This window comes from Gordionus sp. m RMFG-2023, chromosome 4, assembly GCF_954871325.1.
Source record: "Gordionus sp. m RMFG-2023 chromosome 4, tfGorSpeb1-WG-v2, whole genome shotgun sequence".
NCBI classification, from domain to species: domain Eukaryota; kingdom Metazoa; phylum Nematomorpha; class Gordioida; order Chordodea; family Parachordodidae; genus Gordionus; species Gordionus sp. m RMFG-2023.
The window spans coordinates 9,298,707-9,315,392 of record NC_088778.1 but is presented as its reverse complement, the minus strand read 5'-3'; the positions used below and the strand labels follow the sequence as shown (position 1 = coordinate 9,315,392).

Below are 16,686 nucleotides of genomic sequence, written 5' to 3'. Positions count from 1 at the left end.
ACTGTGTTTTTAAATTTTATCTTCTAAATAAATAATATTTTATATTAAGGTTTCTAAAAAAATGTAAAATGAAATATTCAAGAACTAAACACTTTTTTCAAAATAATTTTTACTATTCCCTCTTTCCTTTGTAAAAGTTGCGATAAAATTTTTGACAATGCCTTTAGATGGTGCAAAGTTTATTTAAAATATTTATCAAGATTTTATTGTCGAAGGGTATATATTTATAATACAGTAGGGGGGGGGGGTTGAGGTAAGCTCGTCATTGAAATATGATAAGGAGAAATAGGAGAGGAAGTGTGGTTTTTTAAGATTATCATCAGGTTTAGTTTTTTTTTGCTAAAGGTATTAAGGAGGGTAGAAGGGAGGGCAAGGGAGTAGGGGATTAATTTTTTTTTTAGTAAAGCCTAGCATTTTTGGGCCATTTAGAATTGTTGTAAATGTTTCCCAGCATGGCCCGTAAAATTTTGCACGGCTCATGTTATAACTATTTAATAGGGTTCGGCATGTTAAAATTTATGAATAGTCTGGCCAGGATCGATTAACTCTCTTTTTTAAATTTTTCGACCACACAATTTTATCAATATCTAATTTTTTTCTCAATGACAATTGGGACTCATATTTCTTTTCTATGGCTACTCATTTCTAGAACACGGTTTAATAAATCAATTGTGTTTGTTATCTGTATTTGCATTGAGTCATATCATAAATAACTTGTTAAAATTTTCTGAATTCTATATTTTTAGATATTTATTATTTTAGTCCCCTCCCTCACCTCCAATCTTTATACAATTCCTTTTTATTATATCTTAAACTTTTTTAAAATCATTTTACCAGATTAAAAACTATATTTATTTTCCATTAAAAATAAACATTTAATTTTATAACTAACCCTACCCACTTTTCTATAAAGAAATATTATAATTAATGAGTAAAGTATAATATTTATCGTAGTCGGCATATGACAAACGAATTATCAAAGAAATATAATCAAATAAAAAACGGCACCTTTTTTCTAAGATTTTTAGAACATTATTGTTGTATTATTCACATATATCAAATCTAGGTTAATAAAAAATAAAAAATACTATTAGGATTTTATCATTTATACTTTGAATCAAATCTCCAAGCCACAAAATAAAATATTACAAATCTTGGCAATGGAATGTGTTTTATTCTAGCCTTTCAAATGAATTCAATAGATATTTTATACATTCTTTCTAACGATTTCGATAGATTTTGGAATCGCTTCATGAATTATGACTAAAAACATATTTTTTATAAAAAACATATCAATATTAAAATAATGAGTCCTTTCTTTTGACACAAATCATAAATAAGAGTTTGATATAAAATATGTTTTCATTAAAACTTTTTAAATAAAATTTATCTTTCTTGTGCATGAGCATGAGCCAATGTCAAAAATATTACCACAACCTGAACTAGGAAAAGGGGAGACTTAGAATAAGTAAACTATTTTAAAACAACACTTTTAATCTACTTTGTTGAATATCTAATTCGATATTATTTTTGTTAGCGAAAAACTTACCCAGTCAATTTATAAAAATTTTTGTAGATGTCCTTAAACTTTTAGTCATATTCACATAAAAAAAATTGAAACTAAATTTTATTTATCATTATCTTTAAATATTAATAAATATGAGTATGAAGGCAATGATTGATTAAGGTTTAGGTAGCCATAATAATCTTAATGTAAAATCTTATAAACATAAGATTATATTATAAAGGTTATTATTCCTTTTTTATATATAATATTCTAAATAATTGTATAATTATAGGTTTATAATATTTACAGATTTGAACCGAAACGAATACTTGTTCGGGTATAAATAATAGTTCAGGTTTGGACTTTGGAGGATATTTGTATTAATATATTCTATATCACTATAAGATATTAATAGTAAACACAAAAAATTTAGATTATATTAATTTTATTAAAGTTAATCTTTGAATCTTTTAATAATCACGAGAAATAAATATTGCCACTAATCCTTGGTCTCATTTACTCATAAAATCCGAAAGATAAATTAACATGATTTTAAAAATAAAAAAAATTATAGTTTTAAGTTTTAGAAATCCGCTTTTATGATGATATAATATAAATAAAAAACGTAGTATATATTATTTAATTAAATTTTGTTTATAAATTAATTTGGTATATGCCTATTACAATTAATATTATATTCTACTTATTTATTATAATACTTATAAAGGACTGAATGAAAAATAGGGGGAAGGGAGGGGGGCTAATAATCGTAATCTAAATTTTTATCTTAAGACTTTTACATAAACTGGAACGAATGTAAAGTAAAAGTAATAAAAACTGCTTTGGACGTCTTAGGTTAATGAAAGATATTCAAAATATAAACTGGAAACAAATTGATAACGATAAAGAAAAATCAAATATGAATATTAAACTTAAACACATTTTTTAATAAAATAATACACCCCAGAACCACCCTTTTAGATGATGCAACCGCATCAAAAAATCGGACAAATCGAAACTACCTATCCACTGTTTTGGGTCATTGACCTTATTCACTCTATATGGTAAATGGCAAAAATTTGTTGGAGGCAAATCCGGCTCTAAAACTAACCAGTGAGTATTATTAAAATACTATTGGGTCTGTATGGAAGCAAACTGAACGAGGTTTGAGTCCAAAAACAAGACCTCAAGCCTAACTCAACCATTGATCTATGGACCGACGAATTAATGGGCATCATGAGCAGATCATATCGACCCGCATGGTAACCCAATGTATCAAAATAAAACTACTTTGTTTTAAGTCGATTTCAAGATTTATTATATTAGAAGGATGTTCCAAGACTTTTGGGTTAAAAATTGGCTCTGCCATCTATTTTATTAATATACACTGAAAATGAAAAAAATATGAAATCAAATATTCTGTTTAAATTCAGTTAAAGATAACTTTGGTTTTCTAAAAAAAAATAGATTTTGGAATATGTTATTTTTCAAATTTGTAGATTTTTGTACTCTTCAGTATACTTTTTATTTTACATAATTTCACTTTATAACTTAATTTTTTTTTCCGGTTACCTTTATATAATTCTACCGATTTTTATTTTTTAAAACATTTTCTCATTTTTGTCAACTTTTATCTGTCGTATTTTAAATATTTTATTATATTTAAATTTTATCATTTTTTGGATCTTTATTGTTTTTGTATTTTTAAAAATTTTAAAAATTTTAAATTTAATTTTTTCTATTCATTCTTAAGTGTTTTATCATGTTTTTAAAGCTTATATTTTCAATTTTCTGTAGGTTACAATGTTTAGCCATACTAATTAATTTACTTGTCTCTCTTAGTATTATCTTTTTTAAATAGATCACATAAATCCGTTTCTTGTAAACTTGTTTTTTTAGAAAACTTTTAATCATTTCCAAGAGAACAAAATTCGACTTTTTTCCCATAAAATTACTTTCAACGCATTTCGTGGTCATCTCTTTTATGAGTAAAAAAGGAATCAAGATTCAAACTGATTCTTCAAAGATTTTCCAAAAGTGAAAACTTTTAAATTTATTATGGAGTTAGTGCCTAAATTTAAAATAATAATTCCATTTCCAGTAAAACAAATTTTTTATTATCCAATATTTGATATATTTATAGTAAAATCATAGCATTTTATTATAAACTCTGTTTGCGCATGTTCGTTCTTCCGGCGAGTTGCTAATATTAAGATAACCAGGGCAATCGGCAAATCCATCGCACACGAAATCTTTATCGATACAAGCTCCCGGACATTTAAATCCGCACGATGAATCGTCACTAGAATCCTTATTTGTTTTAGACTGTGGCTTTTTATATATTTTTTCGTAATATTTTTCATTCCAAACTTTTATGGGTTGAGGTTTCTTTATCAATATCCAATTGGCCAGTATTTTATAACTGTATTCATTTTTTGCATTCAATATGTTAGTCCGATCGATAATCATTTCAACCACAATTGAGTTTTTTTCGACTATAATTTGTGGAGCTTTTCGTGCTGTTTCATTATTATCGACAAGTTTATGTTTGGAAATAAAATTTGAGGATTGATGAGAAGACCAACTGTACCAACCAAGTGAAAAAAGGTCCAACAAAGTCTTCCTATTGTTATCATGACAAATACGTTTAAAGGGAAACGGCGACCCTAATGAATAAATTAATAAACTTTCCTTCCCGCAATCTTCCAACAGATCCAATCTGATTAATTTCAAGTAGACATAATATTTAGGATCGTTTACTACAATTATCCAATGGCACGATAAAGTATTAGTTTGAAATTGATTGAATTCCGTAAAATCGTTATTACCGGTTGTGTCGTAATGAGTGGAATTGTAGGACGAGTTATTATAATTGTTTGTCTGATTTAAGGGAAAATGAAACTGTCCCCGATTTCCATTCGTTTTTTGTGCGAAAAATGTAAACGGTGGGCAAAAAGTAGACTTTAAAAAACTGTATTCGAGTAGAAATCCTATCGAGCTTTTTCCCTCCCAATATTCGATGTTATTGATAACAAATATTAGATTAAATACTGGCAATCTACGAAAAAGGCGTAACCCGATATCCCTATACTCTACATTATCACAAAAACACCCTAGCTCCCTTCCTTCTTCAGAAAATATTTTAAAATATCTTGAAGGATTTTGGAGCAGGCATTGATAAGTCATGGATGTTCTATTGAAATAACTTGTGCATTGTGTACTAGATCCGTTTTTATCAAATTTGAAACTTTTTAAAATTAATGCTACTTGATATCCGGGATTCGCTCGCAATACATACCGACACCTTAGATCGTTGTTAAAACCCAACCCATATAACAACTCGTTCCTGGGACTAATTAGTGGTACATTAAACAATGATACATTATGTTTACCTACATAAATATTTATTTATTTGAAAGTATATTCATAAAACACATTAGGCCCAATTTTGAGCTAAAATTAAAAACTTAAATATTTATCTCAAAAATTATATATATAATTAAAATTTTAATTACCATGGTGTGTGTTTTGTTGATCGATAATAAATTCGCAAACGGTTCCTTGTTTGCGTCGACTACCAATTGGGTCCGAAACGTCAACAAATATAAAAGATCCTACAAAATTTATATTCATGCCGTCAAAATCCCCATGGCTATCAGAATAATATATGTAGGAATCTTGTTTTTCGGATAAATAACTAAAGAGGATGGCTGAATTTTCGATAGAATCTACATTATTTCGTGTAACATGATTATCTGGGATTTCCCCTGGACAAATTAATATGGCCTTATCTGAGTTGAATGCTGAATCACGGGTCAAGTTGAATGGAATGTTTTGCATGTATAAAATCACTTTTCTATCACAAAAATTACTATTACTACTCGATAAAGTAGTTGAATTTCCATCTAAGGTCTTATAAATGTCTAGTTTCATGATAAAAATATTAAATAGTAAAAGTACTCTGTGTTTATCTTTAACACCTTCAAATTTTAAAATACAAGCCATTCGAGGTTTCACCCAATGTCTTAAACTCGAAAACTTACCGCTTTCCGTTTTAGAGGCATCTATAACGAAATAACAATCATTAATAGACGGCACCGGTAGAAGCGAACCAATAGCTGGGTTATATTTTATAGTTTGAACGATCAGTTCAAACCCGGTATATCCAAATTTTTCTTCAAACGCACTTTTAAACACGATTAATATATCGGTCGTCCGAGTTATGATGTCTGGAAATTTGATATTTCCGCATAAAACAACAATCAAGTTCGACATTATGGGTGTTAAGCCATCATAAATTTCCAATCGATCAGAACGACAATTCGTAAATCTTCTTCGTTCAAGGCTTTGGATAATGCTAGAATTAGTATAATATAAATCAGGTCTGGGCAAAATAATTTTGGACTTGATTCCATTTCCACCTGATATCAGAAGGTGAGATGACTTTGAAGGGTCCCGATTACCTAGTATGTAATATTTGCAGGTGATGTTCCTTAAATAAGTCCCAGGCCACCCCGGAGATTGAACTCTACAATTTTGACTTGGTTCGCAACCGACAAATAATTTATCGCAATAAGTGTAAGGAATATGTTTTCCCCGAAATTTCGGAAATTCGTAACTTCCATGCCTAACCTGGGCTCGGCTATTGCTTACAAATCGGTAGATAAATTGAAATTTAAAATAAGATGACGAAGCAGCCGTTTTATCGATGTCGAAGAGATCTCTCTTTAATGTTATTTTTACGGTGTCATACTCTGAATAGTAATACATTTTACCCCCATTTATAAACGAACAAAATTTTCCTTCCTCATTTCCCCCTATCCTTGTAGTATTCATATGGTAATTATTAGTTGTGCCATCGTTATGTCTAGTACGCTTATAATCTTTTATAGAAAGGAATTCATAGTCGCACGATTTTCCAGCTCTCCTAAATTCGACATCTTTAAAGAACAGATGGATGATTTGATCAGGTTCTGCTTCCAACAGTATTAAACAAACAAAAGATAAATGTGCGTTATTGGAGGTATCGACGAGTATTTGGATCCTCTTCAAATTACCTTCTACACTTGTCAAAGTTATGTTACAATTATCTGTCGAGAATACAGTTGTGTGAATTGATATAAAAAATATCACATAAAATAACAAAGTAATATTTAAAATTATGGAATTGAGTTTTCTGTTTATATACGCTCTATATTTTTATAAACTTGTTAGCTAGTGGAGACCATGGCTAGTTGTGGCAATTTTTGTCAAAATCATCATAGGTACGAAAATAATTGTTGTATTTGAATTTACAAAATACCACGAGATAGCCAAAACATTTATCTAACCTTATCCATTGACAAATTTTTCAAATATTTTTTAATATTTTCTCAAGATTGATTCTGGTAAAGGTTTTTTTTGCGCCAACCCAAACCCGGGGCTTGCAGATTCAATTATTTTATTAAGTTTTCCCATAAGATATTTAATAATGTATAAAGTTTTTAATAATTTTTTTTATTTTTTAATTATATAATAGAAGCCAATGAATTTTTATTTTATATTATTACATAAATTATTTTAATATATGGTTTGTAAGCATAATTTGATTGATCCGAGTAACCCTGAGTCTACTAACCCCTAGTTACTAATATAATTAAACCTCTTTATATATGATTATAAAACTTTCTTAAATGAGAAAAGAGGGGATTAAAATTTCATATGTCAATTTTATTATTTTCAAACTCTTAATAATTTAATGCCGCCTAATATTGTGGTGTAAAAACAATTTAATTTTTACATAAAAAATATATTTTATCATAAAATTTTTTAATAACCTAGTGGTATAAAATATTTTTCGCCTCAAATATATATATATTATACAAGACTATTACATTATGTAATTTGAATTTCTAAACATGTCTGGTTTTTAAATAAAATCCGCTGAACCGAAGCCTCTTGGGCCGACGAGCCCTGGTCTCCTCTAATCATGGACGATTATAGACGGGGGAGGGGCGGTGTCATATATATTATAAATATAAGAGTATCCTAATGGGAGTGAGCATATGCCATTTGGCCAGGTAATGTGGACTTCTATAAAAAGTTGTAACTATTTTTGAATTCATAATAATATTTAGAAGTTAAACGATTTGATTTTTTATGTTTTCATAATAGAAAATATTATGCTCATTAAAAAATGTTAATTTTGAAAAATAAAGGTAAATAAAACATTTTTTACATTATAAAGTTTTTCAATTCCATTTTATGAAAAACCATGATAACCTGGGGTGTAGACTTGATCCAAAATAGCCGTTATAGTCTGTACAAATATACATATGACAATAAATCGAATATAGAAAATTAAGACGAATAGCATTCAAGAAATATATTTTTTATAAAAATGAGTTCAAAATATAATTTAAAAAAAATATGTATTATTACAATTTTATAAAACAAGATAAAATTTTGATCTACCATTACGCGTTTTAACATGAGAAATTTTAATTAAATTTAAAAATAAATAAATTAAATTGATGAATTAGTATGTGTGCTGGATGTATTTTTTAAAATATAAAGAGTATAAAATAACGTCTTTGAAAGTAACGCTGTTATTAATGGCGTTACTTTTATAATAACAAATTTTAAAGAGATCGTAAATCAATATAAATTATGCAAATATGAGAGTTTAAATTTTTTTTAAAAAATGATATTATTTTATGTAATTATGAATTTTTTTTTTGAAATAAAACATTCATTGACGTGAAAATAGCAAGAACATTAATTTATAATAACTAGTTAATTTGGCGCGATAAATTGGGCCCATGATGATTCGAGGTAGTCATTTCGGCTAGCGTCAATTTACTCGGCTCATGATAATTCTGGGTAATCAATTAAGTGCAAATATAATTAGACGTGGACTCAAATTTTTTAAATATAAATGTATATAATCTTTATTATTTTTTAAAAAAATTACTAAGGAATCTCCAATACAGGGTGTTTCCCTATAATTTATTTATTTAAAAAAAAATTAACTAAGCGCATGTATTTAATCTAAATAAATAACTTCAAAAACTCTTTTTTTTAAAAAACTTAAAACCATATTTATTATCAATGTTTTTTATTGCCAATCTAATAATAGTATAACATAGTTTATCTATAGCTCCAGCTTGACGCGCTTCAAGAATTTACAGCTAATTTTCACAAATTATCTAAAAAATTAACATTAAATGGCTTATATGCTCCAATTTAACATGCCTAAATAATTAATAAAATATTAATTCGTGTGCTTCCCGAAGACAAATCATTGTCTTCAAACGTGGGTAAATGAACCGCATGAATTGTCTAAGGAGCTGGTGTTCAGTTAGATACGGTTAAACAGTTATAAGGTTTATTTATGAAAACATATGTTGGGACGGAGAAAAATATTAGCCGTTTTTTATAAAATTATTGTATATTTCTTGGAAAAACTGGCGAATCTATATTTGGAGACCAAAAACTAGAGACAGGTGGACACCGGCACAACTTATATATTTTGAAAGTTGCTTAATATTATACGAAAGTGCTCTATAATAGACGATATGATAAAAAAATGATTATCATGCGTTTAATACCCGATTAAATCTACTATTAGTTTGAGTGGTGTATTAATCTCGCAAGAAAAGTCTACATGGTTTGAAATGCCTATATCATTTCCCGCAATAAGCCGTCGGAATAGAATGAACAGTTGATTATGCTTCAAATACTTATGATAAATAAGCATTAGCAGGGTACAATCCAAGGTACATGGCAAAACCCTGAATTGCCTACAACTAAAAAGAGCGGGGTTACACTATTTAAGGTGCCGTTGAACATTCCTATCCATCTCAAAGCAGAAACAAAAAAAAGATCAATAAATTCATAAATCTTAACTTTCTTTTTTATTCTGGCATTTCTATTAAAAGTTTAAAAAAAATCTTGGCAGTAAAATTAGACATTTCAAACGAGGCCAAATATTTTTTTATATATTCATCAAAAAAATCAAATAGAAATCTTTAGATAAAAACATAATTTTTTTTTACATAAAATCAGAGATTCAAACAGAATCTAAACTAGCTTTGTTAAACAACTAGATTAGAGATTTTTAAAAACGGCTTACTCAATATTTTATCCAGAAAAATATTAGACAAGCCTGTAGTTTTGCTCATAGATGGCACAAAGTTCTAGACATCTATTCTCGAAATCTCGAGGCTTAGGCAATATTCTGGCTAAATTATTGAATCAGCCCTTTTTAAAGATAGGTTGCCCTCTAACACTTCGTTAAACCTATATTATTTACGGAACCTAAACCGAATCGTTAAAAAACACTCGACCCTGAACCGAACCTCTAAATATCCCTATGAACCTAATTAAAATTTATACTCTCTTAGAGATGATAAAAATCAGTTGACTGATTAGGATCAGTATATCTTTAGATATTTTTCTATATTGCTATTTGATGGTGCCAGCTACTCAATTTGTTAGCATATAGAAGTGTTCTCAACATTAGAATTTATTCTACCACCTTATGGATATAATTTGACTGGTGAGAATCTTGAAAATATTTTTATTGTATTCGGCTCAATAATAGTTTTTTGAGAATAGTTATAAAATTTTAAAAAAATGTTCTTTTCTTTACATATTAATAAGTTTATATGTGAAAAAAGCTTAAACCGGTTTTAAACGTTCAAACCGAACCTATATTACTATTTTTACGAACCGAACCTGAGCCGTTATTTTCCTTGAAACCTAAACTTGAATCGATATTCGTTATGGTTTGGATCCCTGCATAAAATCTTTTTAAAAAATCTTGATTGGGATTTCCCAGGAGGTAGTGATTGTGGAACTTTTCCCGATTAAAAAGGAATAGAAAACAATTTTTTTGAAAAAAATAATTACCCTCCCAAAACGAAAAGGGATGAAACTCAATGACGTGAATCTATATATTTCTGCATCGGGCCTAATTTTTCAAGACCGTCCCGGCCTGAAATTTTTTTTTAAAAGTTTTGTAAGCCCGACCCGAACCCGAAATTTTTTTAAAAAATTTTGCCGGCACGGCCCGAACCCGAATTTATTTAAATATATAAATTAATTTTTATAATTACTCAAAATAAAAGACATATGTATGTTATATGTCGTTTAGTTTCAATAAATAAATCAAATATTTTTATTTTACATAAAGATTCAATATAAAATTGATAAATTTAGATATATTTAAAAAATTTCCAAGGTTCGACCCATCCCGGCCTAAAATTTTTTTTAAATATTAGACCCGGCCCGAATCCATTATTTTAAATAAAATTAGGCCCGAGTCCGGCCTGAAACCCGTTCGGGCCAAGCTCAGGCCGAGCCTATCTTTGCAGATCTCTATATATAACACTAGTCTGACAATCACAATAAAAAAATGAGAACGGGAATCATCCTAGTTAACTCATATCATTTAAAAAAAATTATACATCATATATTATAGTAATAAAATATATTTTAATTCGATTTAACAATTCAAAAAGAGCATTTTCGTGAAATTTACTAATATTTTTAACAGATACCTATAGACACGAATAGTATTTTAATTTTTTTTATAATACACCGGAGCCGGGCCTATAAATTTTCTTTTAAATACTCGGGCCAGGCCTAAGATTTTTTTTAAAAATACCCGGGTCGGGCTGAAAATCTAAAACCTGGTAGGGCAGAAAATTTTTTTGAAAATAATCCAAGCCGGGCCATGCAAATAGTACTTCTGCAGGTATCTGATTTTTTAAATATATTTATCTCTTGTTTCATCTTATTCACAAGGTACTAAAAAATAAGAGATCAAGTGACTTCAATTATTTTCATCTCATATTAACCTAGTCTTAGTAAATTCCTACAGACCAATTCCAGCTTACATCAAGAGTCCTACAAGATGAGATATTTACATCCTCAATCCCAAGATATTTAATGTTTATATTTAAATTTGCGAAAAAACTGATGATGGCATCAAAATTAGAAAGAGTTGTTTATCAATAAAATTATGTTTTTGTGGGAATTAATTTTGCTTATTAAATTAGTTTTTTTATATATATTCATTACAGATACCCCCCCCCCCTATCATATTAATCAAGTTTCAAGTATTAAATCGAAATAAAAACATTTTATTAAATATAAAGTTCTGATTAACTTATTACTGCCAGTCGGGCTCGAAAAACTGGTAGTCTATAATATCTTTTTGAGGAATGAGCGGGTTAACACTAAGATCATAGTAAAAACAAACTTTTAAATAAAAGGCCAATTTTATTCGTTTTATTCATATCTTCTCCGAACAATTTATATCATTTAAAAATTATTTTCCTGCTTGGCTGGGAAAAAAATTTAATGAATAGACTTAATTTGTTAATTAAATATGATTTTATTTATTTAAGAATTTTATTAAAAGCTTAGAAGTATAAGACAGGCCTGCTACCCGCAATTTATAAAAAAAGACATTTTTATTTGTATATTCGTTATATTTATCTTATAAATTATGGTCTATATTATATAATAAATACTATATTAATTATAATAAATTATGTGTTGTTTGTATGTTGTTTCATTTGAATGGCAAAATCAAATGTTGTTTTATTAAATGGCAGTTGAATAACCGGATGTTCATATTTTTTCGCTTTGCTTAAATGTAGTTTCTAAAAGTTTGTTTGGTATAAAACGAAAAGATTAATTCACATGCATCATAATATATTTTACGAGAATATTTACTAAAATGAGTTGGAGCAAAAAGAGAAATGAAGGATATATATGAGAAAAATAAATTATTGAATATTTTCTTAAAAAAGCTCGATCTTAGGTAGGGCTAGGGGAGGGTGGCTTAAGATATAGCACATTTAGTTTGTTTAAAAAATAATTAAAAATTTGGCAGAAAGTTATGTAAGTACATCTTCCTTATTGTTAAAATTAATGTAGTTCTGAAAAATGTTTTAACTACTATATACCTCTTCCAACTGGTGCCTATTTTAAAACCATAACAATTGGGGAAATGACGACCGTAAAAATTTTTGTTTAACGACCCTCAGACGAGCGAGGCTCGAAGTTTAACTCCGAGCCGCAAAGTGCATTCGAAATATCGATGTTCAGTGTGCCCTGTAATTCACACTAACTCTCTCCGACTATGTGAAGACACGTGAAGGGTGTAGGATAAGTGGGAGGGCAACCGCCAGTGAAATACCACTACCTTCATCGTTTCTTTACTTATTCGGTTGCGCGAAAAATCAGTAATCTCCTTACGATAAGTATTATCGTTTTGGCCTTAACGGACCGCTAGGGATGTACTGATATTTTTTATCGGATCGGATAGGGCCAATATTTCGCCTATTATAAAATATCGGTCATCAGCCAATATTATAAAATTTGCCGATCCGATCCGATATAAAATGGCGTCCTTAACAAAAATAAAATGTTATAAATTTTTTTTAAAAAGTTATATCTAAAATCATTTTTTTTATAAATAAAATCGAAATCCATATTTTTTTAATAATAATAATTAATTAATAAACATTCTGCCATATTGTTATTTTTTTGCGCATTCTGTTTATAAAAGTGTGCGATAATCTCTTCAGAATCTGTTTTTAGTGAAGCTGGTGATATTGACAGTTACTATCGTCGCAGGCTGATTTCTGATAAATTGGAAATTTTGATATTTTTAAAAAGAAATCTTCGATATAATAATGTTAAATATTATTTTAAATATTTATTCAAATTTCATAATATATTTGTTTATTACTTATTATGTATAGATTAATGTTGTTACTTATATATAAAAGTGATTTATAATAATATATTTTATATACTTTTAGGCAATAGAATTGAATATAAACTATAACTGATCATTATAATATATTTAAATGACATAAGTTATGGTTAAATTATAGATGTTATACTAATAAAAAGTATATTACAAATTAAAACCATTGGTATCTTTACAAAATACAAAATTAGATATGATATCGGATCGGTTATCGGCCGATATCAATTTAATATCTGGAATATCGGATCGAATCGGCCTCCAAAAAGTGGTATCGGTACACCCCTATTGGCAACTAAATGAGAAAAATTGTGCATTATTAGCGTTTAGCCATAAAATGACAGGCCAATCCTTATGTTGGTTACCCCTTGTTTAGCCTCATACATTACTGATATAGGTTCTTAATATATGAGTGAATCTAACAAAGGGTTCTCCATCATGGGTGAATATTATTCTGTCTGGGTGTTAAAATTTTAGTGAAGAAAGTAAAAAAAATAAGAATCAGTTATATCTTTATTTCTGGTGTAGATATAGGAATTGTTAGTGCATCCACAATCGTTTTTTAACATCCCAAAAATTCTTTATGCCTTATTTATTTCTTTGTGGTGGCAGATCAGTTTTTATAACATGACTATTTATTTATTCAATAAATCTGTTCTAATTTAATTTATCAAAATTTTTACATCTCTTGATAGAATAGTTAAATGGGAATAATATTTCTACAATAAATATTATCATAAATAGAGACAATATGAATAAAATGTTGAGGCATTTTCTTAAGACATCTCTAGAAAGTCAAAAATATGCATATCCTTGGTACATTAGTAAATATGTTATCAATTTTTTTTAATAGTTATGTATTATTTATAATTGTTTTCTTTTAAGTTATTTTAAGTTTTACATTTTTAAAATATATTAAAGCATTGTTTTACATTTTTACACTGAACTGAACAGTATAGAGTTTAAGATCTTTATCATTAAATATATCTTCAAAATTGTTCCATATTTTATTTTACTACTACCTAGCTTTAATTGTGTATTTACTATTTAGTAATATACTTATAGCTGTTAACCGTACTCTAAAAATTAAACAGTCACATTTTGCATTACTTTGTAAAAATAATAATATAATTAGATTTATGATAGAAATTGGTGCAGCCCAACAAACTGTTTTTAAAGTTGATAACTAGGCAAATTCATTTTGTCTATTTTCCTAAAAAATCATTAGCAAGATAGGCCAAACAACTTGTACAAAATATATTTAACGGGCCAGGTAAAAAAAAATTAATAGAAAATTTCCCAAGCCAGTTCAGGCCTAGCTGACCTCATTATGTTACCTAAAAATAGGGCTGTGCCGATATTAAATATCGGATCGGTACCGATATTTAGCGTTTTCCGAAAATATAGGATCGGGCCGATACCTGTAAAAATCGATCCAATCCTTTAATTTTCTTTTTTTGTTATTTTATTTTATTTTATGTATATTTATTTTACATTATTATATTTTCTAACTAATTGTTTTAAATTTTATTTCTTTTTTAAGATAGATTTATAGTATTTAAATTTTTTTTTTATAAAAATAACAAGGAACACCCAAAGTTTTATTTATTTTAAATCTTTTTAAATAACGTCAATTTTTTTATTTATACTTTAAATAAAAGAATTTTTTTAAATATGGTATCTGAATTATGAAAATATTTAAAGAAAAAGATAATTTTGCAAAATGTGTTATCTGCAGAATCATCTGAGTCTGTCTTCAGTATGGCAGGAGATATAGATAGTCCATATTGTAGAAGCTTATTCCCAGAAAATCTCGAGGCTCTTATTAAAAAAAATCTAATATATTATAGTTTTATATATTAAATATTACAATTTTATAATTCATACCAACATAAAATGGATATATTATTAAATATATTTTTTATTATAATCTTAATTGCATAAATAAAAAAATTAAATTAAATTCATAATTCGATTTTTTGCAAAAAAAATATTGATTTCTTAATTACATTTGGTTCAAACGGGGGTGATTAAAAATCAGTATAAATATCTGATTGGTTTTGAAGCAATATCAGAAAATATCGGATTGGATAAAAATATGTGTGGATCAGCACAGCCCTACTTGAAAATATAATGTCATAACTTTAAATGCCTTTTTAAAGTTCAGAAACAGTTTCTATGAAAGTGGATTGCATAAATCAAATAATATTTATTAAACAAATCCCAAAATTAAAATGAATAACAGAATTTATTATTATTATTATATTATGTAAATATACTGCCCTTTTTAACAATATTATATTAATTTATTTTCAAAGTTTTTATGCTTATCACTCACTTTCAGAACCAAGTTTGCTCTTTTAAAGCTCATATAATAGATGTTGAGAACAGTAGAGGTTATTAACCAAAGATTTAAAGTTGGAAAAGTAATAAAGGTGTATACTATTACTATAAAATTAAAAATAATTTTTAAAATAAAATATTTTGATTTCCCTGTTGCTTCCTGTTCCCAAAATTTTACAGATTAAGTAGTTTTTCTGGTATAAGAAAGACAAAGTTATTTTGATTTCTACTGGATATAATATTTTAAAAATTTTAATTGTGAGGGTTTAAACAAATTATTTTCTTAAATTTTTTCTTTTAACAAATTGTCTAATAGCATAACCTAATTGAGCATTTTCAGTTTTGCATTTTTATGCTTATAAATTGTGATCATTATGCACAATATTATATAAAATGCATTGTTTTCATTTTGCATAACAAATGATCAATTAGGTTGCACTAAAATTCACATTAAAATTTCAATATAAAACTAATTGCAATCTTGAGTAGTGTGAAAGACAGAGTAAATTTATTTGATATTAATGGGATTAAATTTAAAAAAAATGCATTATGAGAAAAAAATTCATCAGTTAAAATTTGTTAACCTAATTGCTTGCTATAATCTTGTAGTTTAAAGACAATATTTTCTAAAGCGATGATATTTGTTTCTAAAGTATCAATTTGTTGTAATAGGGGCATGACATTTTTATCTTCAATCAAAAAAAATATTTATAATAATCACAAGATTGATTACATTTTTTTAATAATTCATGTGAAAAATCATTAATTTTCGAAAGTGATGCTTCCATTTGATTATACTTTTGAGATAATAAATTGTTTGCTTTCTTAAGAACGTCAGTCTCTTTATTAGCTACTAAATGTTTCAGGATTACAAAAAATTTAATTGTTAATTACGTAAAATTTCGCTCTCTATACAACTCTTTATCTTTGAAAAAGTTTGCTCTGAATATAATTTAATTTTATCTTTTTCAGAATTATTATCCATTGTAACCAACCACTATATTGAAGATACTATAAAATGACCTGTATGATTGGACTCAGTAGTTCGAAATAATTTTGACATAAATAT

General features: G+C 27.4%; 2 protein-coding genes across 2 annotated transcripts; both read right to left on the bottom strand.

The window, feature by feature from the left end:
* Nucleotides 1-3,601: 3,601 nt before the first annotated feature.
* On the bottom strand, nucleotides 3,602-7,899 carry LOC135927938 (uncharacterized). The gene is made up of 3 exons (XM_065464217.1): nucleotides 7,769-7,899; nucleotides 5,023-6,597; nucleotides 3,602-4,899 (listed from the first exon to the last, which is right to left on the bottom strand). Exons 1-3 carry the CDS (start codon nucleotides 7,860-7,862, stop codon nucleotides 3,656-3,658), a joined length of 2,913 nt encoding a protein of 970 aa, XP_065320289.1. The 5' UTR covers nucleotides 7,863-7,899; the 3' UTR covers nucleotides 3,602-3,655.
* Nucleotides 7,900-11,986: 4,087 nt separating this feature from the next.
* On the bottom strand, nucleotides 11,987-16,658 carry LOC135928904 (biogenesis of lysosome-related organelles complex 1 subunit 2-like). The gene is made up of 4 exons (XM_065465356.1): nucleotides 16,512-16,658; nucleotides 16,351-16,470; nucleotides 16,202-16,306; nucleotides 11,987-12,159 (listed from the first exon to the last, which is right to left on the bottom strand). Exons 1-4 carry the CDS (start codon nucleotides 16,600-16,602, stop codon nucleotides 12,128-12,130), a joined length of 348 nt encoding a protein of 115 aa, XP_065321428.1. The 5' UTR covers nucleotides 16,603-16,658; the 3' UTR covers nucleotides 11,987-12,127.
* Nucleotides 16,659-16,686: the final 28 nt, after the last annotated feature.